Here is a 21910-nt window from a genome sequence, read left to right as displayed (position 1 = left end):
TATGTTTAGAATCGCAATAACATCGGATTGTGGCCCAAATATCGCAATAGTATCGAATTGTCATTCTTTTGCCAATTCCCACCCCTACCGTTCACATGTTTTTCATCCTTGATGTAAGAAGTAAGCATATTTATTCCCTGCACAACGTGCAAACTAGATCCGCTGTGGTCGATCTTCAGTGTGTTAGCTGGTTGTATGTCTCTACATGTGCACTCTGCAGGCAGATAATAATCATCCAAATGGCACTGCTTCCATCTAGGGGTTCGGATCGCTAGTACAGTCTGTTTACAAGCCTGAAACTCTGCCAGATCGTTCCCAAGCTCACCCATGAGCCCTCCCCATTGAAAAATGCAATTGTCAATGGCAGTCAACGTATGTGTCTAAATTGACGTTTAAAGACGTCAATGGCAGTTAATGAGTTAAGGAGCTGGGCTAACGTGCAGTAGCCTGTAGGGTGGTGGTAGTGTAGTGGTTAAGGAGCTGGGCTAGTGTCCAGTAGCCTGTAGGGTGGTGGTAGTGTAGTGGTTAAGGAGCTGGGCTGGTGTGCAGTAGCCTGTAGGATGGTGGTAGTGTAGTGGTTAAGGAGCTGGGCTAGTGTGCAGTAGCCTGAAGTGTTGTAGGATTAATTAGGGCTGACCGATATGGCTAAAAAATGACTCTCCACTCTCTAGGTGTGTGATGATGTGGGGCTATTTTAATTCCAAAGGCCAAGGGAACTTTATCAGGATGCATAGTATCCTGGATCCATGAAATCATAGGCCTTTTAAAGTAATAATCTGCCTCTTTGGGAATTCAACATAGGGGTGTGTATACTTATGGCCCCTTTATTTTAAGAAAAAGCGTTTATTTATCTATATTATTCATTTACAAATAACTGTGATAAGAATATGAATAAATAAGGCATTTAACTCTTGGCGTATGTGTGTGTGTTCAGTTTTGTTAACTCTTGGTGTGTGTGTGTTCAGTTTTGTTAACTCTTGGCGTGTGTGTTCAGGTTTGTTAACTCTTGGTGTGTGTGTGTGTCTGTTCAGTGTTGTTAACTCTTGGCGTGTGTGTGTGTTCAGTTTTGTTAACTCTTGGCGTGTGTGTTCAGGTTCGTTAACTCTTGGTGTGTGTGTGTGTTCAGTTTTGTTAACTCTTGGTGTGTGTGTGTGTTCAGTTTTGTTAACTCTTGGTGTGTGTGCATGTGTGTTCAGTTTTGTTAACTCTTGGCGTGTGTGTTCAGGTTTGTTAACTCTTGGCGTGTGTGTGTGTGTGTTCAGTTTTGTTAACTCTTGGCGTGTGTGTGTGTTCAGTTTTGTTAACTCTTGGTGTGTGAGTGTGTGTTCAGTTTTGTTAACTCTTGGCGTGTGTGTTCAGTTTTGTTAACTCTTGGTGTGTGTGTTCAGTTTTGTTAACTCGGTGGGTGTGTGTGTGTTCAGTTTTGTTAACTCTTGGTGTGTGTGTGTGTGTTCAGTGTTGTTAACTCTTGGTGTGTGTGTGTGTGTTCAGTTTTGTTAACTCTTGGCGTGTGTGTTCAGGTTTGTTAACTCTTGGTGTGTGTGTGTCTGTTCAGTGTTGTTAACTCTTGGTGTGTGTGTGTTCAGTTTTGTTAACTCTTGGCGTGTGTGTTCAGGTTTGTTAACTCTTTGTGTGTGTGTGTGTGTGTGTGTGTGTGTGTGTGTGTTAGGGCTGCACGATAATGGCCAAAATGATTATCACGATTATTTTGAGCAATATTGATATCATTATTAATTATCACGATTATTTGTTGATTTCAACCAAAACAAATTTTATTGTCATAGGCATATTATAACTTATTATAATTATTATTATAATTATTATTATTATTATTTATTATTATTATTTTATTAAATAACATTTAAATAGCCTACCTTGGAACACCAGAGTATTATATTATATCTATATAATATTATATATAATAAGATATATAAAAAGAGAAAATCTTTAATTTCTGATATTCATAACGGCACACTTTATGCAGATTATAGCCTATAGCCTATTATAGCCTGTTCATATACAACTCCACCTCTTTAATTCAGCTGTCTGGCTGAAGCCTCAAACAATTGTAAACAAAATAGGCTATAGTTGGCTAGCTTCTCTACTGGTTGGACTGCTCCGTTTCCCCACGTGTCTTTAAGTTTCAAGGTAGGCTAACACTTGTTCTCCTTGGGACAGGCCCTTTTGAGTTTTTGAGTTGGAAAACATTGGCATTGAGATGCAAGAGTTTTAATCAAATCTGTGCAGCATGCTAATTATTTATGCTAAACGGATTTTAAAAATGATTTAGCTAGTCTTCTATGCGTCATTGCTTTCACAATTGTGAATGTTTTATTTGGATTAAAATGTGCATGTCGAGGGTCGGGTGTCCATTGAGTGCGCACGAGAGGGAGAGGGAGAGCGAGAGAAAGCGGGCCATGGCGAGGGGGTTTACTTTTAAAGGCCTACTGTTTGGTAAAGTTGCACGCATAGTCTACAATGAAAACTTGCGAAATATATAGCCTATGCTTTCACCCGAGCAGCGTCAGGTGCAACATTGCGACATAGATTTTTTTTCAGTCGCACTCTAAAAGTTGGTCCCTGAGTAGGCAAAGTTTCCAGGGATGATCTCGTTTAAATGGAGACGCGGTGAGCACGGAGGGGGTGTGTGCGTGTGTGTGCGTGTGTGCGTGTGTGCGCGTGTGTGCGTGTGTGTGTGTGTGTGTGTGTGTGTGTGTGTGTGTGTGTGTGTGTGTGTGTGTGTGTGTGTGTGTGTGTGTGTGTGTGTGTGTGTGTGTGTGTGTGTGTGTGTGTGTGTGTGTGTGTGTGTGTGTGAGTGTGTGAGAGAGAGAGAGAGACGCGCGAGTGACATAGAGAAAGGAGGAAAGGGAAATGCAGCGAATACGATGCGTGTTTTTAATAGCGTTAAAAAATAAATTAATAACGAAACGCAATATGTGGTGGCCGGCGTTGAATCTGTGGCGCACGGCCACGAATTAGTCTATGTGTGGGAAACACTGCGACTGCTACCTGTTGTGGAAGGCTATGTTCACCACGTTACTTTATCCTCTGTGACTAGTGTCTACATCTAGAAACTAAACTGCGCGGTGCAGCGTTCTGGATGGAATGACGCATATTAAATATCGCTCGATCACGCGAATTTGATCGTGGGAAGCCAATATCGTGATCGTGATTAAAATTCGATATATTGTGCAGCCCTAGTGTGTGTGTGTGTGTGTGTGTGTGTGTGTGTTCAGTTTTGTTAACTCTTGGTGTGTGCGTGTGTGTTCAGTTTTGTTAACTCTTGGCGTGTGTGTTCAGGTTTGTTAACTCTTGGTGTGTGTGTGTGTGTCTGTTCAGTTTTGTTAACTCTTGGTGTGTGCGTGTGTGTTCAGTTTTGTTAACTATTGGCGTGTGTGTTCAGTTTTGTTAACTCTTGGTGTGTGTGTGTGCGTTTGTGTTCAGTTTTGTTAACTCTTGGTGTGTGTGTGTGTTCAGTTTTGTTAACTCTTGGTGTGTGTGTGTGTTCAGTTTTGTTAACTCTTGGTGTGTGTGTGTTCAGTTTTGTTAACTCTTGAGGTGTGTGTGTGTGTTCAGCTTTGTTCAGTGACGCATATTAAATATCGCTCGATCACGCGAATTTGATCGTGGGAAGCCAATATCGTGATCGTGATTAAAATTCGATATATTGTGCAGCCCTAGTGTGTGTGTGTGTGTGTGTGTGTGTGTGTGTTCAGTTTTGTTAACTCTTGGTGTGTGCGTGTGTGTTCAGTTTTGTTAACTCTTGGCGTGTGTGTTCAGGTTTGTTAACTCTTGGTGTGTGTGTGTGTGTCTGTTCAGTTTTGTTAACTCTTGGTGTGTGCGTGTGTGTTCAGTTTTGTTAACTATTGGCGTGTGTGTTCAGTTTTGTTAACTCTTGGTGTGTGTGTGTGCGTTTGTGTTCAGTTTTGTTAACTCTTGGTGTGTGTGTGTGTTCAGTTTTGTTAACTCTTGGTGTGTGTGTGTGTTCAGTTTTGTTAACTCTTGGTGTGTGTGTGTTCAGTTTTGTTAACTCTTGAGGTGTGTGTGTGTGTTCAGTTTTGTTAACTCTTGGTGTGTGTGTGTTCTCAGTTTTGTTAACTCTTGGTGTGTGTGTGTGTGTGTTCAGTTTTGTCAACTATTGGCTTGTGTGTTCAGTTTTTTTAACTCTTGGCGTATGTGTGTGTTCAGTTTTGTTAACTCTTGGTGTGCGTGTGTGTGTCCAGTTTTGTTTACTCTGTGTGTGTGTTCAGTTTTGTTAACTCTTGGTGTGTGTGTGTGCGTTCAGTTTTGTTAACTCTTGGTGTGTGTGCGCGCGTTCAGTTTTGTTAACTCTTGGTGTGTGTGTGTGTGTGTGTGTGTGTGTGTGTGTGTGTGTGTTCCCCTCAGGTGCGGGCTGACCCCATCCCCATCTGCAGCTTCTGTCTGGGCACCAGAGAGTCCAACCGAGACAAGAGGCCCGAGGAGCTACTGTCCTGCGCTGACTGTGGAAGCAGTGGTGAGACCACACACACACACACACACACACACACACACACACACACACACACACACTGTCCTGCGCTGACTGTGGAAGCAGCGGTGAGACCACACACACACACACACACACACACACACACACACACACACACACACACACTGTCCTGCGCTGACTGTGGAAGCAGTGGTGAGACCACACACACACACACACACACACACACACACTGTCCTGCGCTGACTGTGGAAGCAGCGGTGAGACCACACACACACACAGACACACACACACACACACACACACACACACACACACACACACACACACACACACACACTGTCCTGCGCTGACTGTGGAAGCAGTGGTGAGACCACACACACACACACACACACACACACACACACACACACACTGTCCTGCGCTGACTGTGGAAGCAGCGGTGAGACCACACACACACACACACACACACACACACACACACACACACACACACACACACTGTCCTGCGCTGACTGGAAGCAGCGGTGAGACCACACACACACACACACACACACACACACACACACACACACACTGTCCTGCGCTGACTGTGGAAGCAGCGGTGAGACCACACACACACACACACACACACACACACACACACACACACACACACACACACACACACACTGTCCTGCGCTGACTGGAAGCAGCGGTGAGACCACACACACATACACACACACACACACACACACACACACACACACACACACACACACACACACACACACACTGTCCTGCGCTGACTGTGGAAGCAGTGGTGAGACCACACACACACACACACATAAATAGGGGGTCAAAAGCAAAACGATTAGTCGACTAAAAAAGTTGTCGTCGACTAATTTTCATAATCCATTAGTTCGATTATGTCGATTAATCGCGGCAGCACTAGATTTAATGTGAACGTAGCTAAGGCTACATAAAAAGACGCAGTGGCTATATGATACAGCGCACATTTGCGATGAAAATGTTCAGCCTTTTTAAAGCAGATGTAGCCTACACTGAATCGTGGTTAAATACATCATTTAGACAACAGAATCAGTAGGATACCATTTTTGTTTCATAGAAGTCTACCAGGCCTATGTCAAATGCAGGCTCGTGCAGGTGAAGATGGGAGGAATTTAACGCACAGTTTCCACACCGTGTTTAGCCTATCAACAGTGATAATAATAATATTTGAAATGAACACGGTATATGTTATAGTCAACATTTTTATCATGGTTTACCGTTTCACCGGTAATCGTTACATAGGCATGTGTGCGAGCATTTTGATTTTTATACTCGCACTAATATATTTTTACTCGCATTTGCGACGACCTGCTCGCAGTGTACAGCCCTGCCCCTACCCTATTTTAGGTAGGGGTCACCATGAAAACCTCTCCGCGTCTTGGTCGGGAGAGTGGCCACATACACCGAAAGCATCGGTCGCGTCATACGACTCCCGTAAAATTTCTGACAAGCCAGACTTTTTGTCGGGCTGTTTTAGAACGTCGTGAACGACAAATCGCAAGTCGTGAAGCATGTCACATTATAAGATTCACTCCGCGTTTGATGTCGTGCCCGACCATTTGAAATCGGATACGACGCTGTAAACTTGTCGGTCGCGATAAATTCGGGCCAAAATTGTGTAATCTGACCAGGCCATAGTAGAGACCCAAGGCTAGTGTGCACTAATATGGGGCAGAGTTGGCGCCCCCTGCTGAAAGAAGGAAACACTAATAGAAGGGGCAGAGTTGGTGTAGGTCTGACAGGGTCCTGACAGTGCACAGATCTGAGCTGAAAGCCTAGTTTTACAGATGTAGCACATAACTGGGATGTAATGATTACTGGTGTAATGGTAAACCATGATAAAAATGTTCACAATTACCGTGTTCATTTCAAATATCATTATTATCACGGTTGATTATCACGGTGTGGAAAACGTGTTAAATTCCTCCCAGCTTCATCCAAGCCTGGTAGGCTACTATGAAACAACTGGTACCCTACTGATTCTGTTGTCTAATTGATGGATTTAACCACGGTTCGGATTAGGCTACACCTGCTTTTAAAAGCGGAACATTTCACCGCAAACGTGCGCTGTATCATGTAGCCACTCCATTACATGTTCACATGAAATCCATTCCACTAAGGTTTTATTTTGAGCGCTCGTTGTCACTTATTGGATATCAGATATACCAAACTCCATGGTCATGGTAGAGTAACACCTAGCCAATTAAACATGACCAAGGGCAAAGTGAACTCGACAACACACAATGCCATGCCACGGTAACCAGAGGAGGCTCGTCCATTGAGGGAAGGGAGGACAATCCTCCCTAAACTTTTCAGGGAAATTAAAATAATAAAATATACATGCATTTAACCAACTCCCTAATTAAAACAACATGGAACTAATTGCTTTTCAAACGCAATGTTACTGAAATAAGTCAAATTTCTGAAAGCGACCCCTACCGGAATCGTAAATTACTGCAAGGAGGATCTTCCTCCTCAAGACCCCCATTAGCTCCCATTATAAACGCTCCGGTCCCTGGCAGCTCGTGAATAACATGGGAGTGAATGGTGCAAGGTAGGAAGATCCTCCGCGGAAGTGCCTTCATTAATGAACCAATCAGTGGAGCTGATCGTGCTGCCAATATCCAATCAGAAATGCAGGATAACTATACGTGTCAGAAGTTGTCATGCTGCAGGAAAAACAAGCAAGGGGACCGAAAATGAACTATTCTTCATTTCAGTTGCTTAGTTGTGGATAAATAAAACCTTTTTTTTGAGCATTCAACATTGTGTCACTCACTGGACTTACAAACAGGGTCAGAAAGGCAGAAAGACGTTGCATATGTAACTCCAATGGTAGCAGCTAGCTAGGGTAAGTCTGTCAGTTAACATTTAACGAAAACAAAGGAGATGGCAATGAAATTACATGTTGCCTTGTACCTAGTAAAACGAACGTCTGAATGAAAATATTTCAGTAGTTATTTAGGTCTAATTTAGTTGAAAACGGATTTAAGCTAATTTTTAACAAGATTAGCTTAGCAAGCGTTGAATGGTAAACGTCACTATCTGAACGTCTTGATATGGCAACAAGAAAGACACTATCAAATCTTGAAATCTTGAACCTCGATGAGCATATTTAGGGGCTGTTGTCTACTTACTGAATATTTTTTTAAGACTAGCCTACATGTCATGTCTGTTTTATGGTTTTGGATTAGATCATGACTCTACAAATGTTTTGGGTGCTACCACCTGAATCCTTTGGGTTAGATCATGACTGTACAAATGTTTTGGGTGCTACCACCTGAATCCTTTGGGTTAGATCATGACTGTACAAATGTTTTGGGTGCTACCACCTGAATCCTTTGGGTTAGATCATGACTGTACAAATGTTTTGGGTGCTACCACCTGAATCCTTTGCTTTAGAGGTTTATTTGCCACTTCTACAGAGCTGCTCACAATTCACGTCACCATTTGGCTGAAAACTTTTTACTCAGAACTCTAGGATCCTTATCAAGACAACAAAATTCTGAGCACAGTGCATGCATTATTACAGTACTGCAGTAGAGGGGTATAAAACAGTAAAGGATACTAAATGTATGCTAACACTGAACCAAGCTGGGGTACAAATAGTTTTGTATTTTATTAATTCCAGTTTACTTACTTTGGTATTAAATCATATCCATAACTAGTCTGGTTCTCACCATACTAAACTCAATCATTAGTCTGGCGAGGCTGCGCTTTGTTTCTACTGCACTTCGCGTCGCTTAAGTTTAGTTTTCGGCGCGTCACCGGCCAATAGCGTGCCAGGACTATAGTATGGCCGTTCCTGATTGAAGCCAAAAGTTCTGGCAGTAAACCGCGAAAATAGATCTGCTGGTATCCAGCCTGAGCTGCCGGGCGAAATTCAAATTCCCCGGAAGTTCAGGCAGGGTTCACCCAGCCTAATCCATAACCATAATGTGGGCTTAACAACCCGCCTCTCTGCAAGGCCCCATTTACCTCTTATCAAATGAACAACAACCACCCCCAGGCGCACACCTTCCTCCTCTACTTCTAAAATCACCAGCCGCCACTGATGGTAACCTACCTAAATCATAGAAGTTAGCATTGCAAGACACTTATCTTTTCTATGATACCAGAAATATTTCTTTACCTTGTTAGTTTTTTGAACATTCATTTTATTTAATGAAGCATATCCTTGAACTATGCATGACTATTTTCCTAAAACCAAATGAAACTTAATTACTTTCACATACTTCTTAAAGTTATAGGCACTCAATTAGACCTACACACCACCCCTGTAATGTCATTAAAGACGAGTGTAATGATTAAGGGTGTCATCGATCGAAATTACATCTCAATCTTGAACTTTGAACTCAAAAGTAGAATCGATGATGCAGCCACGCCCCCAATGTCACGTCCACCACGTCATGCCCAAGACGCAAAACAACACGCATGTTAAGCTGCAAAACAACACGCATGTTAAGCTGCAGCATCAACACTCCTCTCATTTTAGGCTGCAGCCAGTTAAAACAACACGCATGTTAAGCTGCAGCATCAACACTCCTCTCATTTTAGGCTGCAGCCAGTTAAAACAACACGCATGTTAAGCTGCAGCATCAACACTCCTCTCATGCCCAAGACGCAAAACAACACGCATGTTAAACTGCAGCATCAACACGCATGTTAAACTGCAGCATCAAGACGCAAAACAACACGCATGTTAAGCTGCGGCATCAACACTCAAAACAACACGCATGTTGAGCTGCAAAACAACACGCATCTTAAGCTGCAAAACAACACGCATCTTAAGCTGCAAAACAACACGCATCTTAAGCTGCAAAGCAACACGCATGTTAAGCTGCAGCATCAAGACGCAAAACAAGACGCATTTTAGGCTGCAGCACCAAGACGCAAAACAACACGCATGTTAAGCTGCAAAACAACACGCATGTTAAGCTGCAAAACAACACGCATGTTAAACTGCAGCATCAACACTCCTCTCATTTTAGGCTGCAGCCAGTTAAAGCAACACGCATGTTAAACTGCAGCATCAACACTCCTCTCATTTTAGGCTGCAGCCAGTTAAAAAATCAACTGACTCAAATTAAATCGAAGGCCCTCTTGTTACTCTGAAATCACGGGTGTGGAAGTATTGTTGCATTCATTCACGTCAGTTAGCCAATCACCAAATTGGTATTCTCAACTTAGCATGCAAAAAGATGATCTAGTTGTTTGTTTAACGTTTCTTTTGTTTACAACCTCACGGCATGGAACGGTTTCAAAATAAATATGCCTTTCAAAATAAAAGCCCCCCAAAACAGAATAGGAAAAGGGCAAAAATAAATAATAAATAAATAAATAATGACATGAGGAATGCATTAATAAAAAAGATCGAAAATCGAATCGAATCATGGCTTTAAAATCGAAAATTAAATCAAATCGAGGATTTGGAGAATCGTGGCACCCTAGTAATAATCAATGTGAAGTATTCAAATTACGGAATATTTTTAGTTAAAAGTAATTATGCCGATTTTAAAATAATATATATTGCTAACAAAATATATAACGTTTATGATTATGAATTAATAATATGAAATAGAAACAAGACGAGCCATTTTCTGTGTGTGTGGAGGGTTGAGCAGAGACTAGGATTGCCACTGCTGTGAATGATCTGTGTCCCGCGGTTTGCCTATATTTTTGTATTGTAATAAACACTGTCACACTTTTTTGAAACTATTTCAGCTTGTGTAGGCCTATCAGTGCTTTCTTAACATATTGAAGTTTTTTTTTTTTTTTTAAATACCGTGATACCGAAAACCGTGATAATTTTGATCACTATAACCTTGGGATTAAATTTTCATACCGTTACATCCCTACTGCTATCGTAGGATCACTTAACTTAGTGCCTCGAGTGTTAAGGCTTTGTGTGGCCTGGATATGTGTAGATAGCCTGACATAGCCTGGATATGTGTAGATAGCCTGACATAGCCTGGATATGTGTAGATAGCCTGGATATGTCTAACTTCCTTCTTAGTATACCCCACTGGTCACCCTCAAGTTCAGCAGAGATGAATGATGTCATCATGCCCTTTGACCTTTGACCCCTCTCCAGGTCACCCGTCCTGCCTGAAGTTCTCAGCTGCACTGACGGCCCATGTGAGGGTGTTGCCATGGCAATGCATCGAGTGTAAGACGTGCAGCTCGTGTCAGGTCCAGGGGAAGAACGCTGTAAGTGTGTGTGTGTGTGTGTAATGTAGCTGTGTGTGTGTGTGTGTGTGTAATGTAGCTGTGTGTGTAATGTAGCTGTGTGTGTGTGTGTGTGTGTGTGTGTGTGTGTGTGTGTGTGTGTGTATATAACGTAGCGTATGTGTGTAGTGTATAATGTAGATGTGTATATGTTAGGGCGCATCAACTGCCCCTCTTTCTCTCAAAATGTCTAACATTTACTTTTATTGGTGAACATTGTACATTTCCCCTAGCACATACTGTAATATGTGTACATTTCCCCAAGCACATACTGTAATATGTGTACATTTCCCCTAGCACATACTGTAACATCCGGCCCGCGTAAGGTCCGTGTACATTTCCCCTAGCACATACTGTAATATGAGTACATTTCCCCTAGCACATACTGTAATATGAGTACATTTCCCCTAGCACATACTGTAATATGTGCACATTTCCCCTAGCACATACTGTAATATGAGTACATTTCCCCTAGCACATACTGTAATATGAGTACATTTCCCCTAGCACATACTGTAATATGTGTACATTTCCCCTAGCACATACTGTAATATGTGTACATTTCCCCTAGCACATACTGTAATATGTGTACATTTCCCCTAGCACATACTGTAATATGTGCACATTTCCCCTAGCACATACTGTAATATGTGTACATTTCCCCTAGCACATACTGTAATATGTGTACATTTCCCCTAGCACATACTGTAATATGTGTACATTTCCCCTAGCACATACTGTAATATGAGTACATTTCCCCTAGCACATACTGTAACATACGGCCCGCGGGCCACATCCGGCCCGCGTAAGGTCCGTGTACATTTCCCCTAGCACATACTGTGATATGAGGCATATGAGAAACCTTCAGTCAGCGGAACCACCTCCAATCTCCACAATTTTTGACCTCCTCAACAAAACTGAAGGTGCATTGTGGTACCCCTAGATCATTATCAATCTTCACCAAACTTCATATTTATTGTTTATTCATCAGATGGCATAATGTTATCCACCACAGATGAGTTTTTGAGAGAAAGAGGGGCAGTTGGTACGCCCTAGTGTATGGTGTATAATGTAGGGGTGTGAATTTCTCCCTTTTAAAGGGATATTCCGCCATTTTTGGAAATACGCTCATTTTCCACCTCCCCTCGAGCAAAACAATCGATATTTACCTTGTTCCCGTTCATCCAGCCATTCTGTGAGTCTGGCGATACAACTTTTAGCTTCAGCCTAGCATAGATCATTGAATCGGATTAGACCATTAGCTTCTCGCCTGCTAGCTTTATGTTTAAAAGTGACTAAGATTTCTGGTAATTTTCCCATTTAAAACGTGTCTCCTCTCAAGTTAGAAAGTGCAATAAGACCAACTGAAAAAGAAACCTGGCGTTTTTCTAGGCTGATTTGACATGGAACTACACTCATCTGGCGTAACTTACAAACGTACCATAGGCGCAGTGATATCGTACGCAGCATCTGAAAATAGTCCCCATAGACAACAAGCAGTAGTAGTGCCAGTAGTTTGCAAGTTGCCTTGATTATTACGCCAGATGAGAGTGTAGTTCCATGGCAAATCTTTACACCCCTAATATAATGTTTACCCTAGTATAGTGTGTGTGTGTGTGTGTGTGTGTGTGTGTGTGTCTGTGTGTGTGTGTGTGTGTGTGTGTGTGTGTGTGTGAGAGCTGTGTTTTGTTTTTTGTTCAATTAATGCATCTTTTTTATTTTGTCAATTTCTCTTTCCTCCTCTCCCACCATTTCTCCCCCCTGCCCACCCCTCTCTCTCTGTCTCTCTCTGTCTCTCTCACTCTCTGTTCTTCTTTCTCCCTTCTCCTATCTCTCTTTCTCTCACTGTTATTCTCTTTCTCTCTCTCTCTCTCTCTCTCTCTCTCTCTCTCTCTCTCTCTCTCTCTCTCTCAGGACCAGATGTTGTTCTGTGACTCCTGTGATCGAGGCTTCCACATGGAGTGCTGTGACCCCCCCATCTCCAGAATGCCAAAAGGTAATACCCCCCCCCCCCCCATCTCTAGAATGGCCAAAGGTAATACCCCCACCCCCCCATCTCTAGAATGCCTAAAGGTAATGCCCCCCCATCTCCAGAATGCCCTCTCCATCTCCATCCCTCCATCTCTGTTCTTCTTTCCTCCACCACTCCTGTCTTTCTCTCTAGACGTATATCACCACTCCTGTCTTTTTCTCTAGACGTATATCACCACTCCTGTCTTTCTCTCTAGACGTATATCACCACTCCTGTCTTTCTCTCTAGGCGTATATCACCACTCCTGTCTTTCTTTCTAGGCGTATATCACCACTCCTGTCTTTCTCTCTAGAGGTATATCACCACTCCTGTCTTTCTCTCTAGACGTATATCACCACTCCTGTCTTTCTCTCTAGACGTATATCACCACTCCTGTCTTTCTCTATAGAGACGTATATCACCACTCCTGTCTTTCTCTCTAGACGTATATCACCACTCCTGTCTTTCTCTCTTTATGTCCACATACATTATATTGCCAAAACTATTGGGTCACCTGCCTTGACCCCCATATGAACTTCAGTCACATCCCATTCTTAAAGGGATAATCCGGAGTGAAATGCACTTTAGATCAATTTTTCGGACTATTGGGAGTACATACGTTGAGTTGACACCAAAATCATGTCATTCGGATGTATTTTGAGAAAGTTCGAGCTCACCGTTTTTAGCCAAAACTCGTTAGCCTGGAAGTGACGCGGGCATGTCTTTCGCCGCTACAAAACGCTATTTTTATACCTCTTCTACTGTTCCAAACAACACTACACTTACGTGGTAGTGAGTAGAGGGTCCCTAAAGCCAAACCGAAGTATCCCCAGGTCTTTATGTGGTCGGATAGAGAGTCCAGAATAAATTTAATCGAGTCAGTACCTTGGCTGACCATGACCATGCGTCACTTCCAGGCTAACGAGTTTTGGCTAAAAACGGTGAGCTCGAACTTTCTCAAAATACATCCAAATGACATGATTTTGGTGTCAACTCAACGTATGTACTCCCAATAGTCAAAAAATTGATCTAAAGTGCATTTCACTCCGGATAATCCCTTTAACCCGTAGGGTTTAATATGCCAAAACTATTGGGTCACCTGCCTTGACCCCCATATGAACTTCAGTCACATCCCATTCTTAACTCGTAGGGCTTAATATGCCAAAACTATTGGGTCACCTGCCTTGACCCCCATATGAACTTCAGTCACATCCCATTCTTAACTCGTAGGGCTTAATATGCCAAAACTATTGGGTCACCTGCCTTGACCCCCATATGAACTTCAGTCACATCCCATTCTTAACTCGTAGGGCTTAATATGCCAAAACTATTGGGTCACCTGCCTTGACCCCCATATGAACTTCAGTCACATCCCATTCTTAACTCGTAGGGCTTAATATGCCAAAACTATTGGGTCACCTGCCTTGACCCCCATATGAACTTCAGTCACATCCCATTCTTAACTCGTAGGGCTTAATATGACTTTGGTCCATCCTTTGCAGCTATAACAGCTTAAACTCTTCTGGGAAGGCTATCCACAAGGTTTAAGAGTGTGTCCATGGGCATTGCTGACCACATGACTATGGACCTTGCTTTGTGCACTGGTGTATCTTGAGATCTGAAATCTAGAATTTCAGATCTCAAACACGCACACAAACACTTAAACACGACCACATGGCCTTTAAGATCTCAAACACGCACACAAACACTTAAACACGACCACATGGCCTTTAAGATCTCAAACACGCACACAAACACTTAAACACGATCATATGGCCTTTAAGATCTCAAACACACACACAAACACTTAAACACGATCACATGGCCTTTAAGATCTCAAACACACACACACACACTTAAACACGATCATATGGCCTTTAAGATCTCTCTTTCTCTCACACACACACATAAACCCACTACATGGGACTACTGTACACTCTCTCACACACACACACACACACATAAACATAAACATACCCACTACATGGGTCTACGGTACACTCTCACACACACACACACACACACACACACACACACACACACACACACACACACACACACATACCCACTACATGGGACTACTGTACACACACACATACACACACACTCACGCCCACTACATGGGACTGCTGTACACACACACACAAACGTGGCAAACGTTTAATAATTTTTCTTAATATTAATCATTTTAAATGACTTCTTAATAATTAATATTGTAGGATAGGAGCAAGATTTGCACTTCCCAAGTGGGGAAATCATTTGCAAAATGAAAATCTCTCTCTCCCTCCCCCTCTTTCTCTCCCCCCCCTCTCTCTCTCCCTCTCCCTCTCTCTCTCCCTCTTTCTCTCCCCCTCCCTCCCTCTCTCCCTCCCTCTCTCCCTCTCTCTCAGGTTTGTGGGTGTGTCAGGTGTGTAAGCCACAGGACTGGGGCGAGAGGAGTCTCCTACACAAGACTGCCGCTCAGATCAAACGCCGCTATGCAAGGCCTGGACGACCCCGCAAACATCCACTGTGAGCACACACACACACACACACACACACACACACACACACACACACACACACACACACACACACACACACACACACACACACACACACACACCATTCACACTCACGTGTGCTGTCTCTGTTTCTCCCTAACACACACACACACACACACACACACACACACACGCAAATAGAGAAAATAAAAATCTCAATCAATGACCAATAACGTCAGTTATTGACAGGGTGTCAATCCTTGCTTCAAAAAAAGCTGATTTCCAAAAATAAAGAAAAAGGGCCAACTATAGGCTACCATTGTGTTATAAAAGGGCAACTATAGGCTACCATTGTGTTAGAAATAAAGAAAAAGGGCCAACTATAGGCTACCATTGTGTTATAAATAAAGAAAAAGGGCAACTATAGGCTACCATTGTGTTATAAATGAAGCAAAAGGGCAACTATAGGCTACCATTGTGTTATAAAAGGGCAACTATAGGCTGCCATTGTGTTATAAAAGGGCAACTATAGGCTACCATTGTGTTATAAATGAAGAAAAAGGGCAACTATAGGCTGCCATTGTGTTATAAAAGGGCCAACTATAGGCTACCATTGTGTTATAAATAAAGCAAAAGGGCCAACTATAGGCTACCATTGTGTTATAAATGAAGGTTCAAAATGACCCTGATGAAGGCGTAAGCTGAAACGTTTGCCAATAAAAAAAAAAATATTATCTTGAGGTCCCGAGTGTGCCACGACACTTTTGTTTAAATTTAACTTTTCATTTACCGCCGTGAGCACCTCCACAAGGTGTGCGTTTACTCTTCACAAACAAATAAATGAAGGTTCACCACTCTCACAACCTCGTTCAAAATCTTATTCAGGCCAGGCCTTGACATGAGCGCTTCCCTATGAATGAAACAGTCCGTCCGTCCCTTGCGCATCGGGCGCTACTCTCTTTATCACGGGCCATTTCTTTTACCGTCTGTGCGCCATCCTAGCAAAGGCCCTCACAGTTTTCCCATTTGATGTCATGTTCTGCCAGGTAGACTAATTGTTGAGAATGTTGAATAGCTCATCAGCAGTGGCCCTACTTTTGACATACTCGCAGAATAGAATATCTTCGCCCGCTGTCTAGTTATGCCTATGCGGTTTTGGATCGCCGGTTCGGCTGGACAGAGACCCAACGACGAGTGTGTCTTTACGCGAACGAACGCTGGTGCAAGTCAATTAATATCATAGAGAACATTTGCACGGCGATATCGAGTTGCTCAAGGTGGCATTACGTCCTCACTATCTCCCACGCGAGTTTTCCCAGCTGTTCGTCACTCTGGTGTACATTCCCAAAGCGAACAGTAACAACGCCTGTGAGATTATCTCTCAAGTAACCCACTCACTTCAAACGCGATCCCCTGATGCCCCAATCATTATCCTTGGGGTTATGAACAATTGCTCTTTGTCTAAAACACTCAGAGACTTCCATCAGTATGTTACATGCCCCACCAGGCATAGCAAAACATTGGACTTACGTTATTGTTCAGTAAAAAATGCATTCAAGTCCATCCCCCTCCCACCTTTAGGCTCATCTGACCGTACACCTCATCATACCTGACCCAGCACTGGCAGAGGATCTTAACAGGCTCTATGTCAGATTTGACACACATGAATTCAGTAACAGACATTCTGAACTCAAGAAGAGTCTTCTGGCACCCCCCCATTTATCCCTAGTTTTAATGAGCATAGTGTTGCTAGGTGCTTCAATCACTGCAGCCCAAAGAAAAGCCCTGGCCCAGATAACATCGGTGGCCGCATGCTTAAAGTGTGTGCTGAGCAGTTAGCCCCCATCTTCCATCACATATTAGCTTGTCACTCTCCCTGCAGAGGGTGCCATCTCTATGGAAGCAGTCTGTAGTGGTGCCTGTTGCTGAGGTCAGTCGGCCCCAAATCCTAAATGATTTCAGGCCGGTTGCCCTCACATCTCTTATTGCAAAATCCCTGGAGAAGCTGATCAAAGCTGAGCTCCTAATCAAGGTGGAACCTCTCTTGGATCCTTCCCAGTTTGCCTATAGATCCAAGAGGGGGGTGCAGGATGCTACCATCATTCTACTAATCCTTCTCTATAAACACCTGGAGGGTAGTGGGAATCATGCAAGGTTGCTCTTTATAGACTTTTCCTCTGCATTTGATACCATCCAACCCCAGCTTCTAGTTGAGAAACTACTGAACAACTTTAGCCTTGACCCAAGCTTGACCGGTTGGCTATTTGATTTCCTCACACAGCGAGTTCAGAGAGTGAGGGTAAACAAAGTGCTGTCCAGCAGCCTAACATCATCCACAGGCTCACCTCAGGGGTGTGTCCTCTCCCCCCTGTTGTACATACTGTGCACTAATGACTGCTGTAGCCAGCATGACAACAGGCACATTCTGATATTTGCAGACGACTCAGTAATTGTCAGTCTCCTGAACTCTCACGACAATGAGCATGGCCCTGTCATCTATGATTTTGTGTCCTGGTGAGAAGATGCTGTGAGATTGCAGAACAGCAATTGTGTCTTTGGACAGATAGCCAAGACATCCTTCAATTTTACTGCGCTCGTATCGAACATGAACAGGTTTTTTTTAGTTTCCACTGCAATTAAAATGCCGACGTCAGTCATTTTTTTCGAACTATGGTTCCAGGACAGACTAACATTTTCATCTGGTTAGTGATAAAAGAGTTTATATTAGGATCTGGTTAGTGATAAAAGGGTTCATATTAGGCCAACCTTGCATGCGTGTGTGCCTGGCATGTCGTGCCCCACAGTTTGAGAAACGCTGATGTACACATACACTCTCACACACACACACCGTGTACACATACACTCTCACACACACACCGTGTACACATACACTCTCACACACACACCGTGTACACATACACTCTCACACACACACACACACACCGTGTACACAATACACATACACTCTCACACACACACCGACTCTCTCCTCACACAGAAATAAAGACACACAAACATGAGTGTCCAGTAAGTCTCCTGGACCAGCTGTCTTCTCTCCAGATTCACCTGTGTGTGTGTGTGTGTGTGTGTGTGTGTGTGTTTGTTTATGTATCTTCAGCCCTGATCCAGAGCGTCCTGATTGGCCCATTGCATCTGATGATGGAGGAATGACCTTTGACCCTCAGGCCTCCTCCCCTGCAGATGACTCCACGACCTTTGCCCTTCCCACGTTCAACAAGAAGACCAAATCCCTGATCGACGGCCTGTCTCGCTTCTTCACCCCTTCCCCTGAGGGGCGGCGGCTTCGCGCAGACTCCTCCCATCCATCCCACAAGTCCAAGCGGGGATCACGGGGGTCACGCCCAAAGAACCGCCATTTGCACCCAAGACCCGCCTCGCAGCTTCCTCCGATCGATCGCAACGGCAGCTTTTCCCGCTGGCGTCTAAACCACACCCACTGCCATCGAAACCCCTCCCACGCGCAGCCGCACGCGCCGGCGTCTCTGGATGGCCTCCCCGGGAGCCTGCAGCACACACACACACTCTCTCACACACACACACACACACACTCTCACACACACTCACATCCAGGCAGCCTGCAGCACACACACACACACTCCCACCCGGGCAGCCTGCAGCACACACACACACACTCCCACCCAGGCAGCCTGCAGCACACACACACACACTCCCACCCGGGCAGCCTGCAGTTGAAGGGGCTGTTTGACGGGCTGTCGCACATCTACACGGCTCAGAGCGCCGGCCGCAGGAAAGCCCCGCCCACTTACGCACCGCCCAAGCGCTCACGCCATCACCGCTGGCAACCGCACAGGGGCGGAGTCACACTTGGAGCCGTGGTCATGGCCGGAGTGGCGCAGGGCTTCCCGCATGCTGATTGGCCACTGAAGAGGAAAAGGGGCCGTCCCTTTAAGAACCCCCCGCCCTTCCTGATGACGCAGCGGTTGCCGGGGCAACGCCCACTGGACACCCCACCACGCAGAGGCCGACCACCAGGAGTGAAGACCGCTCACGGTACACACACACACACACACACACACACATACACACATATATATACACACACACACACACATACACACACATATATATACACACACACACTCACACACACACACGCTCATACACACACACACACCACACAGAGGCCAACCACCAGTAGTGAAGACCGCTCACGGTACACACACACACATTCTCACACACACACACACACACACACACACACACACACACACACACACACACACACACACGTACATACACACACACATGGTTTGGGCGTCGGGCTTGTAACAGGAGGGTTGCCGGTTCGATCCCAGACCAGTCCACCACGGCTGAAGTGCCCTTGAGCAAGGCACCTAACCCCTCACTGCTCCCCGAGCGCCGCTGGTTGGGCAGGCAGCTCACTGCTCTGGGTTAGTGTGTGATTCACCTCACTGTGTGTGTGTTGTGTGTGTTCACTAATTCGGTTAAATTGGGTTAAATGCAGAGAAACAAATTTCCCTCATGGGATCAAAAAAGTATATATTCTTTTCTATTCTATTCACACACACTCACTCATACACTCATACACACGCACATGCTCGCTCATACACAACACACACACACACACATGCTCATATACACTGCCCTCCATACGTTTTGGAACATGTTAAAGTTGACTATAAAGAGGAATACAAAATCATCTTTTGGAAATTGACCTTAATGCCTTAAATGAAAAAAAAAGTTAATTGGCCTTTTCTCACTTAAACACCCCTAACCCTAACCCATAGGAATGGGATCTGTTTGGCCTTTTCTCACTTAAACACCCCTAACCCTAACCCATAGGAATGGGATCTGTTTGGCCTTGTCTTACTTCTTACTTAACGCCATTTGTACCGCCTGTCCTATGGATGGACTTTTATATTGAAGCACTAGTTTTGATGTTACAGGAAGTAGAATCGTGTGTTTAGGTTTCGATTAAGATTGTCCAGTTTCCTGTGTGAATGTATTTTCTACGTTAGATTTCAGTAAACACGTGAAGTTGGAAACACATGCCTTGTTCTTTCATGAATAAGTTCATTTCAAATACAGTGTATTACTCAGGGGGCAAAACACCCCTAACCCATATGAATGTAATCTGTTTGGCCTTGTTCTTACTTACATATTGTAAAAGTTACCAACAAATACAGTGTATTCCAACAACCCTGATATTGTAGCCAAAAACTTCTTTAAGGGGTTTAAAACGTGTTGATTTTGAAACGTTATTGTAAAATTGTGACCACAATATATCCGAGGTGATTAGCAAAGCATCTGTCAGCAAACTAGCATGTTGCTAACTACACTCAGAAGCATCTGTCAGCAAACTAGCATGTTGCTAACTACACTCAGAACAGAAGCATCTGTCAACACACTAGCATGTTGCTAACTACACTCAGAAGCATCTGTCAACACACTAGCATGTTGCTAACTACATTCAGAAGCATCTGTCAACACACTAGCATGTTGCTAACTACACTCAGAAGCATCTGTCAGCAATCTAGCATGTTGCTAACTACACTCAGAAAAGAAGCATCTGTCAACACACTAGCATGTTGCTAACTACACTCAGAAGCATCTGTCAGCAATCTAGCATGTTGCTAACTACACTCAGAAAAGAAGCATCTGTCAACACACTAGCATGTTGCTAACTACACTCAGAAGCATCTGTCAACACACTAGCATGTTGCTAACTACACTCAGAAGCATCTGTCAGCAATCTAGCATGTTGCTAACTACACTCAGAAAAGAAGCATCTGTCAACACACTAGCATGTTGCTAACTACACTCAGAAGCATCTGTCAGCAATCTAGCATGTTGCTAACTACACTCAGAAAAGAAGCATCTGTCAACACACTAGCATGTTGCTAACTACACTCAGAAGCATCTGTCAGCAATCTAGCATGTTGCTAACTACACTCAGAAAAGAAGCATCTGTCAACACACTAGCATGTTGCTAACTACACTCAGAAGCATCTGTCAACACACTAGCATGTTGCTAACTACACTCAGAAGCATCTGTCAGCAATCTAGCATGTTGCTAACTACACTCAGAAAAGAAGCATCTGTCAACACACTAGCATGTTGCTAACTACACTCAGAAGCATCTGTCAGCAATCTAGCATGTTGCTAACTACACTCAGAAAAGAAGCATCTGTCAACACACTAGCATGTTGCTAACTACACTCAGAAGCATCTGTCAGCAATCTAGCATGTTCCTAACTACACTCAGAAAAGAAGCATCTGTCAACACACTAGCATGTTGCTAACTACACTCAGAAGCATCTGTCAACACACTAGCATGTTGCTAACTACACTCAGAAGCATCTGTCAGCAATCTAGCATGTTGCTAACTACACTCAGAAAAGAAGCATCTGTCAACACACTAGCATGTTGCTAACTACACTCAGAAGCATCTGTCAGCAATCTAGCATGTTGCTAACTACACTCAGAAAAGAAGCATCTGTCAACACACTAGCATGTTGCTAACTACACTCAGAAGCATCTGTCAACACACTAGCATGTTGCTAACTACACTCAGAAGCATCTGTCAACACACTAGCATGTTGCTAACTACACTCAGAAGCATCTGTCAGCAAACTAGCATGTTGCTAACTACATTCAGAAGCATCT

At 43.8% G+C, this 21910-nt stretch overlaps 1 protein-coding gene across 5 annotated transcripts in view; it reads left to right on the top strand.

Annotated features, from left to right (window-relative positions):
- LOC134064201 (histone acetyltransferase KAT6B-like) overlaps nucleotides 1-21910 on the top strand; it is a 72523-nt gene that overhangs the window by 27038 nt on the left and 23575 nt on the right. For all 5 annotated transcript variants that reach the window (XM_062520031.1, XM_062520027.1, XM_062520028.1 and 2 more), the window contains 5 exons: nucleotides 4387-4495; nucleotides 10614-10729; nucleotides 12662-12743; nucleotides 15149-15269; nucleotides 18360-19273. In XM_062520031.1, coding sequence (XP_062376015.1) covers nucleotides 4387-4495; nucleotides 10614-10729; nucleotides 12662-12743; nucleotides 15149-15269; nucleotides 18360-19273 — 1342 coding nt within the window. The remainder of the gene's footprint in view (nucleotides 1-4386; nucleotides 4496-10613; nucleotides 10730-12661; nucleotides 12744-15148; nucleotides 15270-18359; nucleotides 19274-21910) is intronic.

Source organism: Sardina pilchardus, chromosome 18 (genome assembly GCF_963854185.1).
Source record: "Sardina pilchardus chromosome 18, fSarPil1.1, whole genome shotgun sequence".
In the NCBI taxonomy this organism is placed as follows: Eukaryota; Metazoa; Chordata; class Actinopteri; order Clupeiformes; family Clupeidae; genus Sardina; species Sardina pilchardus.
This window is presented reverse-complemented; position numbering and strand designations above follow the sequence as displayed.